Here is a 15797-nt window from a genome sequence, read left to right as displayed (position 1 = left end):
TGTTTAATCGGACGATCGGATTGAAATATTGTTATATTATATAAATATTAATATAATATAATAACTAATGTATATTAAATTTCAAAACATTAAAAATATATATAAATAAACGAAAAATATACTTACCAAAGTTTTAAAAATAAATAACTATATATTTATATTCAAAATATCAATTATAGTTATATATTTTATTTTTTTTAAAAAAAAACAATAATTTAAATATATTTTATTACTACTAAAATAATTTTTTTAATGAAGTCCAAATTCTAAATAATCATCTATATATATATGTATAACCAGATATTAAATTTAAGATTTTAAAAATAATAAATTATTATTTTTAAAAAAATTCAAAAATTGGCAACTGGTTCAACCAATTTTCCGGTTATAGTCGGTTCGACTGATTTGACAGTTGAAATGATTTTTTAGAATGTTTTTGATGGAATATGTGACTAGTTTTCGGTCGAACCGGTCGCCCGATCTGATATTGAAAACATTACTCATTTGATAATAATTTTTAAATTAGATTTATTTGTTAAAAGATTTACTAATGCGTTTGGAACATTAATATTGAACTTTTAACTTATATGTTACTTGCACGTAAAATTTAATGATTAGTTAATGATTCTACCTATCAACATTAATATCATTTCAAATTAGTGGATTTTGATAATTTATTAAAATCATTATTATTTTTACATGCATGATATTACATTATTTTATTTACTATATTTTTTTGGCATATTTGTATCTATACATAATATTTATATACATATACGTAATAACATAAATACAAAATTGAATGTATAATGATTATTATTTATATATATTTTAAAAAACGATAATAAATTATAAAAAAACAAACGGGTCTGCATAAAACGGCCCAATTCCTTGTTTCCTCCAAGCTTCCGGCCCGATTGTATGCAATTATCCCGGTCTAACAGAAAGCCGGTCCGGATCCACTTATCCCGTAGGCAGAGTAGTGTAGACTGCACCACCAAAAAGTAGTTGGCAAATGACAAGTAATTATGCATAAAGCAGACAAATAAATAGGGTAATAAATAAAGAAATTATGGATGGAAGAGAGTGGTTATTTATTAAATAAATAAATATAATTTATGTTGCTACTAATAATAATTTTTAACTCCACAAATGAACCATCAATCCTCTTCTTGATTAACATTTCATGCTATTTTTTTATTCGAGTTGAAAGAGTGAATTTTTGCGAACGAATTTTGAATTTGAAAACGCATATGAAATTTGAAATTTTGATATCAGATAAATTATAAATAATCGTTTTCAAGTCAACGAGTTTGCCATTTAAACATCCATCTGCTGAAAAATAATCAATTTTCATGTATGCAAAGGAAATAGTAAAAATAAATAAAATGGAAATTATTCTTTATCAAATAACCTTAAATCAGAGCGTACATAGTTCTATCACAATCTTTTTCCAGTTCCTATATTTGGTATTGTTTTCAGAGTTACATCAAATCTCCACAGATTCTGAATTTTTCTACTCTTTTTTCCCTCTATATATATATATATACACGTATATATATATATGTATGTTACAAATTGAAAAGAAAGACTCGAAATAAATTATATATTTATTTTTTAAAATTTGAAATTGAATAACTCGTCGGAGATTTATCCACTCGTATCGTTGCATTTCAAACTTGTTAGTAATGCAATAAACTTTTGTTTAAGGAAATAACATAATTAATCAAGGCAAAAGTTTGTGTGAGACGGATATCTTATTTGAGTAATCCATGAAAAAATATTACTTTTTATGTTAATCGGTAGGGTTGACTCATCTCACAGATAAAGATTCGTGAGACCGTCGCACAAGATATATCTAATCTTTAATCAAATAAAAGCCCTACCACTTCATTTAGTCATTCACCAAAATCAAATGGGCTAATGACCGATCGTGATTCTTTTTTAAGCAATTGAAAGCCATTGATGAACTTATTTGCCAAAAAGAACACAGCATCTGTTTGTTTATGGGAATGGGACAGCATTTATTTTGTGCTCTTTTCTTGCAAAAATCTTTTCCCCTCCAAACAAGTCATCTATCTTTCCTCTGAATTGGCGAAACTAACCCTTGATCTGATGTGTTGTGGATTGAGATTTTTTTCTTAATCTTTGATTTTGAAATTTTTTGAGTTCCCATTTTGTTTAAATATAATATTCAATAATAACACTAATAGATGAATTTTTATTTATTTATTTTAAAAACTTAAAGTGATAATGGAATAGAAATTGTCCTTTCAGAAAAATTTGGTGTGGGTCTCATGTGAGATCGTCTCACGGATCTTAATCTGTGAGACGAGTCAACCCTACCGATATTCACAATAAAAAAGTAATACTCTTAGCATAAAAAGTAATATTTTTTTATGGATAACCCAAATAAGATATCCGTCTCACAAATACGATCCGTGAGACCGTTTCATACAAGTTTTTATCAAAGATAGAAGTTAGTTTGATGACAGAAATTTCGTAGAAGGGTAAAAGTATTATATAAAGCAGTAGTCAAACACTTTCCTAATTAAGATCTACAAGAATTTGACCCAATCGATAATCAATCCATTTGACCAATGGATTGAATCAACACGTTTTTTTTTAAAAAAATTTAAAATTAAAATAATATATTTATTTCTCAAAAACAAATTATATATTTAATATTACTCTCTTCTTTATAAAATATGGCGTACGGCATTAAAAATTCACCTCTTATGATATTAGTATTAAACTAATGTTACATTAAATAATCTATTGTCATTTTAAATTAAGTTTATTATGAGACGATCTCGCATATCATTTTTTTGGAAACACGTTAATCTGATATATACTTTAAGTAATAAGTAAAAAAATTTAATATAAAAAATAATATTTTTTTCATGAATCGAGTCAGGTCGAAATTTTGTTCACAAAATTGAGTCGTGAGATCGTCACAAAACAGTTTTTGTGATAATTCTAACATGTGAGCTCTACAAAAATAATTTCAATAATTATCTTAATCATGTTATTTATTAATATATATAAATTTTAAAATGAGTAGGTCTCTTATCCGTGAGACGGTCTCACGAATCTTTATCCGTGAGACGGATCAACACTACCAATATTCACAATAAAAAATAATACTCTTAGCATAAAAAATAATATTTTTTAATGGATTATCCGAATAAGAGATCTGTCACTATACATGTCAAAACGGGCTGACGGGGCGGGTAAGCCCGCAACCCGCCATTATGCGGGGCAGGGCGGGCCTCTAAATGGCCAACCCAACCCAACCACCCACCTTGGGCCGCGGGTTAGGCGGGCCAACCCGCTTATTATTTTTTTTTAAAAAAAATACTAAACAGTATTAAAATAAACATAGAAGAAAAATATATTTCACTCAAATAGTTTCATAATAAACTTAAAAACATTGAAATAAGACATTGAAAGCATACAACAATCAATATAATCCATAAAAAAATAAAGTGTTTATTCTAATTCACACAAGATTTCACCGTACACATGTACTAAAAATTAACTCATGTAATATCACCAACCGTAAATATAATGAAACCTTTAAATGTGAATTTCAAATATTTTTTTGTATACAATTTCTCCAGTTTCTTAAGGGTTTCCTCACAAGAAAACAAAAATTAACGATCTTAAGGGTTTGTCCGCACAAGTCACCTAGATCTTACCATCCACATTTTCTTAAAAAGTGAGAAACATTGGAAGATAACAGAAAATCGAGGAAACAGACGGTTGCAAATTTCAGAAAATATTATGTGTTCAGCAATACACATAATTACTTTATTTACTATATTATTTCGATAATTATGGATTAGTTAGAGTTAAACATTAAAAAAAGGAAGGAGACTGGAGAATATAACATATTCAAAAAAAAAAAACAGAAGGACAGAGATTTTACCAGAGTGATTTAAGTTAGACACATGAGAAAAAATAAGAAAAAAATAGGATTTTTTTATATAAAACTTAAAAATATAAAATTATACTCTAATTTGGCGGGTCAGCCCGCAACTCAAACGGGCTCAACCCGTTTGGCCCGCCTCCAAACGAGCTGCTATTTTATCAATTTTTATGGCGGGGCGGGCGGGCCTGACCCAATTTGACAAGCCTATCTGTCACATAAAATACGAGCCGTGAGATCGTTTCACACACGTTTTTTGTCTTTTAAAATTTTTTTTTATAATTAATCAATAATATGGTAAGTTGGATAGCGATCGGGCTTTGTTTCCAAAGAAAATTCCGAAATTTTTTGTAATAATAAATATTGCATGACTTTATGGTTGGAATTTGGAAGGGTTTTTTGGTAAAAGCGGGAATGGAATCGAATGGATATGATGGAAAAGAGAGTTTAGGTTGGAGAGTAGAGTCTGACAAACTGCAAACCCTTTTTCGTATCGTTTTGGATTTATACATGTTGTCAGAGCCCCCACCACCCCACCCCCGAAATACGACGCCGTATCAGCCTCCCATGTTCCACTTTCACAGACAAGCATGCAACACTTCGATTTGTTGGATTTTTTAGCATAAATATTTTATTTTTGTTTAACTCAAATTCGAACATGTACAAATTTTTTTGAATCGAACTATATTTTATTTAATAGTTCACAAATATCTTTCTCGTGAATATTAATATTTTATTAATGTACTATAATTATATATTAAATATATATATTTCGAGTTTTCGAATATTCATTGTCAAATTCTACTGTTCGTACAATAGTTCTAATATTTAATCAATATGTTCTAAGATTTCAAGCCGAATTCGAATTTCTTTTTGAGCCAAACTCGAACAAAAGATTTAAAGCTTTCGAGCTTTGAATCGATTTAGAACTCGAATATACTTAATTTGAGACTTAAATTTTTATTAATATTCGACTCGATTCACAACTTCATGTACAACCCCAAATATTTTGAATTTAAGTAGTGATTTTATTTTACTAAATAGTGTTAACTTTTTAAGATATTTTAGATTTTATTTAATGAAAAATATTTATGTGCAAAAGAACGAAAATTAATTAAAGTTACGTACAATCGATTTATTATTGCGATTTATAAAAACAGATTTTAAATACAACATTGAAAGTCAGAGGAATTTATTATATTATCCATGATCATTTATCTATATATTGCGATTAGCGAGTGATTATGATTAATTAATTTAATATATATACAATGTGTGGATAAAAATATTATTCATTTAAATTTAGTCAGATTAATAATAAATAGTAATTACTAGTTTATTAAAATAAATATAGAAAACGTTTCAAATTTTGTAGCCATACTCCCTCTTCATGTTCCCAAAAAATTGTACCTCTCTTCTTCTTCTTTCTCTTCCCACGCTCTAAATACTGCTTCCAATTTTCAAGAAAATGCTCAGTATTCCTCAATTCTTTACTCCATTTATAATGAGATGATGCATTCACGATGCGTGTTTATTTCAACGTTTCTAGTCAAGTTTTTGTGTTGAAGCCTTTTGCCAGTGTTCCGTGTCTGTTGATCGCTTCGTGAAGTGTTCATCAGCGAAAATGGAGTCTAGCCTTCTGTTGCAGTGTCTTTTCATCGTGTGTCAACTATGTTTCTTGGGTTCTAATGCTGTTTCTGGGCAGAAACTTGGAATCCCTGATATAAGTAATCTGGTTTCTTTCAAGAATTCTCTTGAAAACAAGGAAATTCTTGATTCTTGGTCTCCGTATTCGTCTCACTGTAACTGGACTGGTGTGTCATGCGATGGAGATCGTGTTGTTTCTCTTGTTCTGTCGTCTAAATCCCTCAGGGGTCCGTTATCGCCTTCAATTTTCTTTCTTGCGAACTTAGTTGTTCTTGACCTGTCTGGAAATGAATTGCATGGTGAAGTTTCTCCCAAAATTGGTTTTCTGAAGATTCTTGAAGTCTTGGACTTGGGAAATAATCAATTCAGTGGGCATTTACCGGTTCAGCTCGGGGAGTTAAACCGTCTGCGGAAACTCGGACTTGGGCCCAACAGCTTCGCCGGAAAAATTCCACCAGAGATTGGGAATTTGGTAAAACTTAGTTTTCTTGACCTCTCCGGCAATGCACTGGTGGGGGACATCCCACCTCAGCTCGGAAATCTGACTCAGCTTCAGATTTTGGCTCTTGGAAACAATATACTCACTGGTTCTCTGCCTGCTAATCTCTTCACGAAGCTTGGATCTTTATCTTCGTTTGATGTTTCTAACAACTCTCTTTATGGTATACTTCCGCCTGAGATTGGAGAACTCACCTCTCTCACTGAGCTGTACCTCGGAGAGAACCACTTTTCCGGAGAATTTCCTTTGGAGATCGGCCTATTAACCCGTCTTAAGATTTTCTCGGCCCCTTCTTGTCTCTTCAACGGCCCGTTGCCCGAAACGTTCTCAAAGCTGAAATCTTTGAGCAAAGTTGACCTGTCTAACAACCCATTGAAGTGTTCACTCCCGAAATCTATAGGACAGCTACAGAACTTGAGTGCGTTGAACCTTGTTTACGCTGAGCTAAACGGTAGTGTTCCATCTGAACTTGGGAGTTGCAAAAACTTGAAAATTTTGCTGCTCTCATTTAATTCCCTTTCCGGGATGTTACCGGAGGAGCTTTCTGAGTTGTCGCTTATCACCTTTTCTGCTGAAAAGAACCAGCTTTCAGGTACATTACCTTCCTGGCTTGGAAAATGGAGTAATGCCGATTCAATATTGCTTTCAGATAATAAATTTTCTGGGAGAATTCCAGCTGAGATTGGGAATTGTTCCGTGCTGACCCACATTAGCTTGGGTAGTAATATGTTGACTGGTGAGATCCCTAAAGAAATATGTAATCCCGTTTTGCTTTCTGAGATCGAGCTTGACCACAATTTTCTCACTGGTAGTATTGAAGAAACTTTTGCGAAATGTAGTAATTTGACGGAGTTGGTGTTGCTGGATAATCAGATTCATGGTGGCATACCTGATTATCTTTCGAAGCTCCCTCAGTTGATGGTGCTTGAACTGGATTCTAATAGTTTAACAGGTACAATTCCTTCAAGTCTTTGGAGTTCTGTGAATTTGATTGAGTTTTCTGCTGCAAATAATCAGTTAGAGGGCGCACTTCCAGCAGAGATTGGCAATGCTGCATTGTTGCAAAATCTAGTTCTCTCGAATAATCGTCTTACTGGCACCATTCCTAAGGAGATCGGAAATCTGAGTGTCCTGTCTGTGTTATATTTGGATTCTAATAATTTTGTGGGGAGTATACCTTTTGAGCTTGGAAAATGCGCCTCACTGGCAACATTGGTTTTGGGAAACAATAGTCTTAATGGATCCATTCCTGATGAAATTACTGATTTGCCTCTGCTACAATACCTTGTTCTTTCTCATAATGATATTTCCGGGAGCATTCCTTCCAAAGTTTCGAAATATTTTCATCCAGCATCTGTTATTCCCGACTCAACTTATGTACAGCATAGAGGAGTCTATGATCTTTCATACAACAGATTGAGTGGTTCAATCCCGACTGAATTGGGGAGCTGTGTCCTTTTGGTTGATCTCTTACTCAGCAACAACAGGCTTTCTGGTGAGATTCCGAGGTCCTTAGCACAATTATCGAATCTCACGAGCTTAGATTTGTCTGGTAACTTGCTTAGGGGTAGTATTCCTCGTGAATTTGGTGATTTGGTTAAGCTTCAAGGTTTGTATCTTGGAAATAATCAGCTTACAGGTTCGATTCCTGAAAGCCTTGGGCTGTTAATTGACCTGGTGAAACTTAATTTTACTACCAATATGTTACAAGGTCCGATTCCAACTAGTTTTGGCGATATAAATGGGCTTACACATTTGGACTTGAGCTCTAACATGCTTACTGGTGAAATACCTGCCTCTTTGTCGAAAATGGTGAATCTTGTGGGGCTTTATGCTCAACAGAATAGGCTTTCAGGTAATTTGGATGATCTTTTCAAGAACTCAGTACTGTGGAGAGTTGAGATTCTGAATTTAAGTAGCAATGCTTTGAGTGGGGATTTGCCACGGTCAATAGGCAACATGACATATTTGACTACCTTGGATCTACATGGAAATGGTTTTACAGGGAAATTTCCGAGCGAATTTGGGAATCTGGCTGAACTTCAGTATTTGGATGTCTCGCATAATAATCTTAGTGGCCAAATACCAGAAGATGTTTGTGGGATAGCAAGTTTGTTCTTCTTCAATTTGGCTGAAAACCAGTTTGAGGGTCCGATCCCAAGAAATGGATTATGTAGCAATTTTACCAAAGCTTTCCCTGGCTGGAAACAAGGATCTGTGTGGTGGAATCGTCGGCTTAGAATGCCCTTTAAAGAACTTTGGCAGAAAGTTTCCTCTGATGAATGAATGGGGGTTAGCTTCCGTTGTGGTTGGAATGATCTTAATATCTCTTTCAGTTATCATTGTGCTGAAAATTGTCCTTAACCGAGCGAGCAAGAATGATCTTGAGGACATGGGTGACAGCAAGATGAACAGTTCAGATGATCCGAATCTCTATTTCTTGAGCAGCGGCAGCAAATCTAAAGAGCCACTAAGCATCAACATTGCCATGTTTGAGCAACCTCTTTTGAAACTGACCCTAGTTGACATTCTTGAAGCCACCAACAACTTTTGCAAGACAAACATAATCGGAGATGGTGGATTTGGTACTGTCTATAAAGCCACTTTACCCAGTGGTAAGACCGTTGCGGTTAAGAAACTGAGTCAAGCCAAAGCACAGGGTCAAAGGGAGTTTCTAGCCGAGATGGAAACGCTGGGCAAGGTGAAACATCGAAATCTTGTTCCCTTACTAGGATACTGCTCATATGGGGAGGAGAAAGTACTGGTTTACGAGTATATGGTCAATGGAAGCTTGGATAATTGGCTAAGAGACCCAATAGGAACGCTCAAAATCCTGGATTGGACCAAACGATTCAAGATAGCTGTAGGTTCTGCCCGAGGCCTTGCCTTTCTCCACCATGGTTTTATTCCACACATCATACACCGCGACATCAAGGCTAGCAATATCCTTCTTAACGAAGATTTTGAACCAAAAGTTGCTGATTTCGGCCTAGCACGACTGATCAGCGCCTGTGAAACACATGTTAGCACAGATATTGCAGGCACGTTCGGATACATTCCACCTGAATATGGTCAAAGCTGGAAGGCGACAACAAGGGGGGATGTTTATAGCTATGGTGTGATCCTACTCGAACTTATAACCGGGAAGGAGCCTACTGGACCCAATTTTAAAGATGTTGAAGGGGGGAACTTGGTTGGATGGGTGATCCAGAAGACGAAGAATCGTGAGGCGGTGGATGTGCTCGACCCAATGATTCTAGATGCTGATTCTAAGCAGATGATGCTACAGACACTGCAGATCGCTGTTGTTTGTTTGTCTGAAAACCCTGCCAATAGGCCTACTATGCTGCAAGTGTTGAAGTTCTTGAAAGGTATCAAAGATGTGTAGAATTCTCAGGTTCACTTTGATATTTAAATAAAAATTATTATAAAATATTAAGTGTTATTAGATGAAGGTGGAGTTGTAGATTCAATTTGCTTTTTGAATTTGTGCAAATATCTTTATGATTAGACTATTCTATTATATATTGTGAATTTAGTTACTTAGACTAACTTCATCAAAATCATCTTTAGACTTTGGTTGCTTAAAATTTAAAACAAAGTATTTTTTTCTATTTGAACAAGTTTACCCGCCACTCTAGTTTGTTGTGCAACACAAAAATTGGATAAAAAAAGATAGTATAAAATTTTATATCATAAAATAAGTTCATAACTTTAATTTAAAACACTTTAAATCCTGACAAGTTTTTTTTTTTTTTTTAAGAGTTTGAATCCTGACAAGTTAGGCATATGGGATGGTCCCAAGCCCAATAAAGGAAACTTTCCTACACCAAAAAAATAAAGAAATACTATGGAATGAATATTTCTTGGAAGTTGGAATCCTTTTTGGTGAACATTCTGCAAAGTACATATAATTTTTCAAAATATAAAATTTGCCTAACCCATTATTTGTTTGTACATACTAATTTGACCATTATATTATATTCAGATTAAGTTTCTTGTGAAACGGTCTCACAAATCTTCATCTGTGAGACGAGTCAATCCTACCAATATTCACAATAAAAAGTAACACTCTTAGCATAAAAAATAATATTTTTTTATAGATGACCCAAATAAGATATTCGTATCACAAAATACGATCTGTGAGACTGTCTTACACAAGTTTTTGTTTTATATTTATTAAGTATTGGCTTTTGGAATTTGTAATGAAGTACTTTTATAAATATAGTAAAGTATGACATCAATATTTTTATCAGACACAAATATATATTACACAAGGACCCTAACAAAATGTTTTAAAGATTGAAATTGTGCTAACTACACGGAAATTGGTGTCATAACAGTGCGCCAACAATTGACCAATTGATGTCTGAATTATATATTTTGGTATTAATGATTACAAGGATAGCTCTAACTCAATTACCCAACCACCCTAGCTAATCCTAAAATGACATTTTTCTCTGTATTCCATAAAATTTAATGCATTCTTTAGATCCACTTTCTGAAAATACAGTGATATAATTCAAAATATCGTGAATATAATATAAATAAAAATGAGTAAATGTTTTTTCAACCATCTAAATTTTTTTTTTTACTCAAATCAACCTATATAATACAATATTCGAGTTAGATAAGAAATTCCTAACGTAGAATTATTTAATGAGACAATTTTATACGACTGAATGGTATACATGCAATAATCCAAAATGAATTAGACTAAATAATATGCAGAAAAATTTTTGTGAGACGATCTCACTTATCATTCTCGTGGATGAAATCTCTTATTTGAGTCATCCATGAAAAAATATTATTTTTTATGTTAAGAGTATTATTTTTTATTGTGAATATATGTAGGTTTGACCCGTTTCACAAATAAAGATTCGTGAGACGGTAATATCAGAGGTCTGTTCATTGTTATGACTATTGAGAAGAAAACCACTTGATTTATTTGTAATCAAGTGATATTATATTTTTATGAATAACAATAAGAAAGTAAAATAAAATTTTTCAAGATTTCATTCCAAATTGGTATGGCGAGATCTTATTTCTTGAGGACTCTGATTCAAAAGCTCGCCTAACTTGAACACAACCATTTCAAACAACACAAACATCGCCCCTTCATACACGCTCCCCATCGGAAGCAAACTCCGCTGCCCATTCCCGCCGTTTCCGTCGTCTGCCATGGTGTGCGCCGGCACATAAGCCACCGCGCTTGCGTACTTTACCGACGAACCCAACTCCGGCTGAGCTGTCAGAAGCACCACTCTGGCGCCGCTACTTCTTGCCACGCCACAGATGGCATCGACAGTGGAGAAATACCCTGGCCCGGCGGAGGCTATGAGCAGGTCTGGCTGGGAGATTGGAGGAGTGTTCATGTCGAAGACGAGGTGGGCGGAGAGACCCAAGTGGAAGAGGCGCATACACAGGGCTCTCAGCATTAGGCCTTCACGGCCTACGCCGTAGAGGAATATCCGGCCGCCGCGATCGGCGGTGACGGAGATTTCGTCCACAAGAACTGTGAGAGGTGGTGGGTGGGGGCTGGTGGAGGCGGTGAAGGCAGAGGCTAGGTGGTTGCAGATTTGGGAGGCGAGGGAAGACATCGAATCGTCAGCCATTGGATAAGTTAGAGTCGGCCTTACATTTTATCAGAAATATGGATTTATTCATTTAGGGCAAGAGTAGGTCTCTCACGTCTAGTGTGAGATGTTTTTCTGTGACACGGATTAATATTATCGATATTCATAATAAAAAAATATTTGTATCATTAAATTTTTATTCTTCTCAATTTCAATTTTTTAGTGTTAACTATTGAGTAAAATTTAAAATATATAAATTTTGTAGTGTTAACTTAATAAAAACCTTAATCTAATGTTTTTCATTCTCTTTTTTTTTTATGTTGTTTTACACCAATTTTTTAAATTTAATATAAAGTCCAGAAATCATATTTCAACTATTTTTTTTCAAAAAAAGATTGAAAATAAAATTTAAAAATTAAGTTTTGGATGACAAAAAAATTATAACCTAACAAAGTTTCAATTTGAGTTCAATAATGGATAATGAAATTGAAAAATTATTGACCACTAAAAGTCTGTCTAAGAGACAAATAAATAAAACTTTAAAAACAAACTTTGAAAATGGAATTGAGGGCTATCAAATAATCGAACCAAAAACACTTGTAACAAAAATAGAAGAAAATACCACGACCAAAACAGTACACTCTCTTCAAAAGCACATAAAACTTGAATATCTAATAAAAATTCGAACTCAACTTCTTCGAAAATCATGCTTATTCAACACAACAGCCTGTTCGAGATGGTTCCAAACATAATAGTTTTTTATATCCTACACTAAACATGATTTGTAGTTCACGAAATACTGATAATAATAATAATAATGAATCACTCCTTATCTTTCTCAGTAACAACAGCAGACGCGGCTTCAGGAGTGTCCTTCACAACACTTGCTGACGGGCCATCAGCAACATCGTCTTGAGTAACCTCAGTTGCAGCTTGGCCTTCAGCAGCGCCCTCAGTAACTGGCACAGTAGTCGTCTTGACAGTTCCAACCTTCACATATTTGCCCATGAACTTGTACTCCCAATCCTGTAAGGCTTCAAGCTCAAACACACCTAGACCGGTGAGGTCACCATTCAAATCTTTTTCATCAAAAGACATCTTCGCAAGAGCACGACTAGCGTCCTTTCCAGCAAACAAGGCGTAGGGTCCACCAGGCCCATAAAACATCCTGCAAATAAGGTATGAATTTGAGTAAACCAACTCATTTGCACTCGCAAGACTTTTATTCAAAGAAAACATTGCCACAAACTTGGTGTGGCAAATTACAGCATGCTATAATAAGAGGTTCAGTGAAATTCATCTCATATGGAAGGTGAAGCACGCGTGAGATTTCCAAAGCGTCTGCGCATGAATCATGATGTTTCTCTATTTATTTCAATATCTTCCAACTAGAGAATGAGAGATGCTAATTCTCAACCTCCGCACTAGCTTCTGGTTGTCTGAAAACAATTCAGTTCTTGCGATACACTTCATATATTATTATACTCATGGGGACTTGCATATTCTATCTATCCCATATGCTGACACGTCCCATATACGGACTATGCGACCATCACATATACCCTTAATTGACACAAGGTGCACGTCAAGCAATCGCAATAAAATAAGTAGCATCAACTGAACCAGAATTTTTTATCTGCTCAAGATTTGTTTTCAGTCTATTCCAAAGATATATATGCATACTTCGTCAACAAATGATCCTTATCAAAGTTTGCAGTGGCACTGAAAACTAGGAATAGCGATTAGAAAACTGCAAAAGAATGCCCGTGAGCAAATCATTCTCAGGAGCACGTTCTAACAAGATATTATTGAACCATGCACTTCTGCCCAACTAGGGGATATAAACCAGGAGCAAAAAGGCGATGGGAAAAGGAAAAGATGGCTCATTGTTGCAATAGAGGGGATGGCAGGAAACAAAAGCAATGCCATGAAAAGTTAAAGGCCCCGACCACCGCCTATATCAAGTGAAGACTACACCCATCACTGACAATTTTCAGTGACTCTACACATGAAAGGGAAACATTTTGCATTCATTTACTGCTGCCGTAGCACATGAAAATCACATTATGGGAAATCCAAAATATTAAAATGCACAAGATAACACAACTGTTACGTATATCAATTTCAACGAATAAAATCGTAGATAAGGAAAGAAAAGATACCAATGCTACAATTAGGTTAAGTAAGAGAAACTTAACAAAGGAAGAAGTTTGGCATCTGTTGAATATTGCATTAGTTTCCAATTTATAAACTAAATATATCCCTGGATAAAAATTCAGCTTTTATTTATAAAATACTGATTATTGAATCGACAGTTAAGTGTCCGTTATACACAACCGACAACTTTTTTCATATACGACGACAAAAAAACAGTTAAGTATGTGATGTTACCGTTGTGAAATGTTTTTAGTAATAAACAAAACAATACATATACGATCAATTCCATTAAAACTGGACGCACTTAATCATCAGCTCCACGCGGTTGACAAATAACAGAAAAGAAATAAGTTAGTTTGATCAAGGATGCACAAACTTCGAATCCCAAGAAACTGTTGCAATTAACAAACGAAGAAATTCCAGCAGAAGGTTATGTTGATCTTCCAAAAACATGATAAACTGCAGAAACAGTATACAAAAGTTACAAAATAAACAAAAGACCTGATTCCAAAGAAATTTTCCACTTTATAAAAAAAAGAAGATGGCATAAAAAAGTGGAATGATAACATAGTATAAAACACACATGGATATTAAAAGGTCCGCAAGAAAGTGTAGCAACACCCAAAAGCCATCTCTCTTGAGGCAAGAGAAATATATTAACATTACCTACGCTCTAAAAGCCACAAAAACCAGCGATAAACACTGAAAACACATAAAAAGTTCAAGTCCTCTATAAACTATTGCACACATATAAATCACCAAAATCAACAAAAAAGATGCAAACCTTTCCCTTCCCAGAGTCTCATAGCATATAAATCACAACCAATCACAACTAAGGACAAAGACGGAAAAAACCCCAAAATTCATCCGATTAAAATAACAACAAAACTCTAGGAAACACCAACCCAGGACGCAAAAACAAACAAAAATCAAGAACATGAACCTGCTCTGAGAAACATCATAGATCTGGCTCTTGATAGCCATGAGCAAAGGCTTCTGTGAATCAGATCCATCGTACTGTTTCAACTCATCCTCAGTGATCTCACCCAACTGAACCGGAGGAGGCAGCGGCTGCATCTGCGCCTCAAATTCTCTCGACCTCTGCTGGATGTGGCTATCATCGGAAGAACCAAAGAAATTAGAAACCAAATAGTAAAGGGCCAAACCCAAAGCAATAACTGTAAAGAAAGTAGCTGGAGAAAGCCCCGTATATGCCGTGATTGATTCCTTGAAGGTCTCCCACAATTCAAGCGCCATTGTTTTAATCGCTCAAGATATTAGATATCTAACAGAGAGAAAACGATTGACTAAACACAGAGGCAAAGAGGGAACTCCGTTCCTTGGACTTCTTTTTTATGGTTTTGTAGGCTTTGCCACGCAGCGGCGCAGAGGGGGTTGGTTGGTAAACTTCTTGTTTTTACCAATTTTTTTTTATAAATATTTTATTAATAACAAATAAATTAAAATTTATATTTTCAAGACTCGATTTTTCATTATCACCATCTTCCATCGACATAAATTTGTAAAAGTTGGAAGCAGATGACCAAACAAATTTTATGACTTTGCAAGCACTCCCAAATATGTATCGTAAGCCATCGAGAGTGTGTTTATGAATATTAGTAAGAGCTGACATCATACGTTGATGATTCAGTAGTTAAAATTTAACAAAATTATAATGAAAAACACAGTCGATATGAATATCTATATTTTGGATATTTATTTGAATTCGTTTATGTTGTTTGTGGATATTTTATATTGATAAAAATCTTTTTCAAAATAGACGGTGTGAAAATCATGTCCTATAGGATATCTTGGCACAATTTTATAATGACAAAAACTTATGTGAGACGGTCTCACGGGTCGTATTTTGTGAGATGTATATCTTATTTGGGTCATCCATGAAAAAATATTACTTTTTATGCTAAGAGTATTACTTTTTGTTGTGCATATCGGTAGGATTGACCTGTCTCACAGATAAAAATTCGTG

The 15797-nt window shown here is 34.3% G+C and overlaps 3 protein-coding genes across 3 annotated transcripts; 1 reads left to right on the top strand and 2 right to left on the bottom strand.

Moving 5' to 3' along the window:
* The first annotated feature begins 5300 nt into the window (after positions 1-5300).
* Positions 5301-9527, top strand: LOC142524369 (uncharacterized). The gene is given in 2 exon segments (XM_075628327.1): positions 5301-8273; positions 8275-9527. Coding segments are annotated over 2 exon segments (3909 nt in total). The 5' UTR covers positions 5301-5555; the 3' UTR covers positions 9466-9527.
* A 1473-nt stretch (positions 9528-11000) lies between these two features.
* On the bottom strand, positions 11001-11768 carry LOC142524632 (uncharacterized). The gene has a single exon (XM_075628677.1). The coding sequence runs from the start codon at positions 11690-11692 to the stop codon at positions 11093-11095; it is 600 nt and encodes a 199-aa protein (XP_075484792.1). The 5' UTR covers positions 11693-11768; the 3' UTR covers positions 11001-11092.
* A 578-nt stretch (positions 11769-12346) lies between these two features.
* Positions 12347-15188, bottom strand: LOC142524440 (membrane steroid-binding protein 2-like). The gene is made up of 2 exons (XM_075628445.1): positions 14754-15188; positions 12347-12821 (listed from the first exon to the last, which is right to left on the bottom strand). Exons 1-2 carry the CDS (start codon positions 15065-15067, stop codon positions 12476-12478), a joined length of 660 nt encoding a protein of 219 aa, XP_075484560.1. The 5' UTR covers positions 15068-15188; the 3' UTR covers positions 12347-12475.
* Between the last annotated feature and the right edge of the window lie 609 nt (positions 15189-15797).

This window comes from Primulina tabacum, chromosome 14 (assembly GCF_025594145.1).
Source record: "Primulina tabacum isolate GXHZ01 chromosome 14, ASM2559414v2, whole genome shotgun sequence".
In the NCBI taxonomy this organism is placed as follows: Eukaryota; Viridiplantae; Streptophyta; class Magnoliopsida; order Lamiales; family Gesneriaceae; genus Primulina; species Primulina tabacum.
This window is presented reverse-complemented; position numbering and strand designations above follow the sequence as displayed.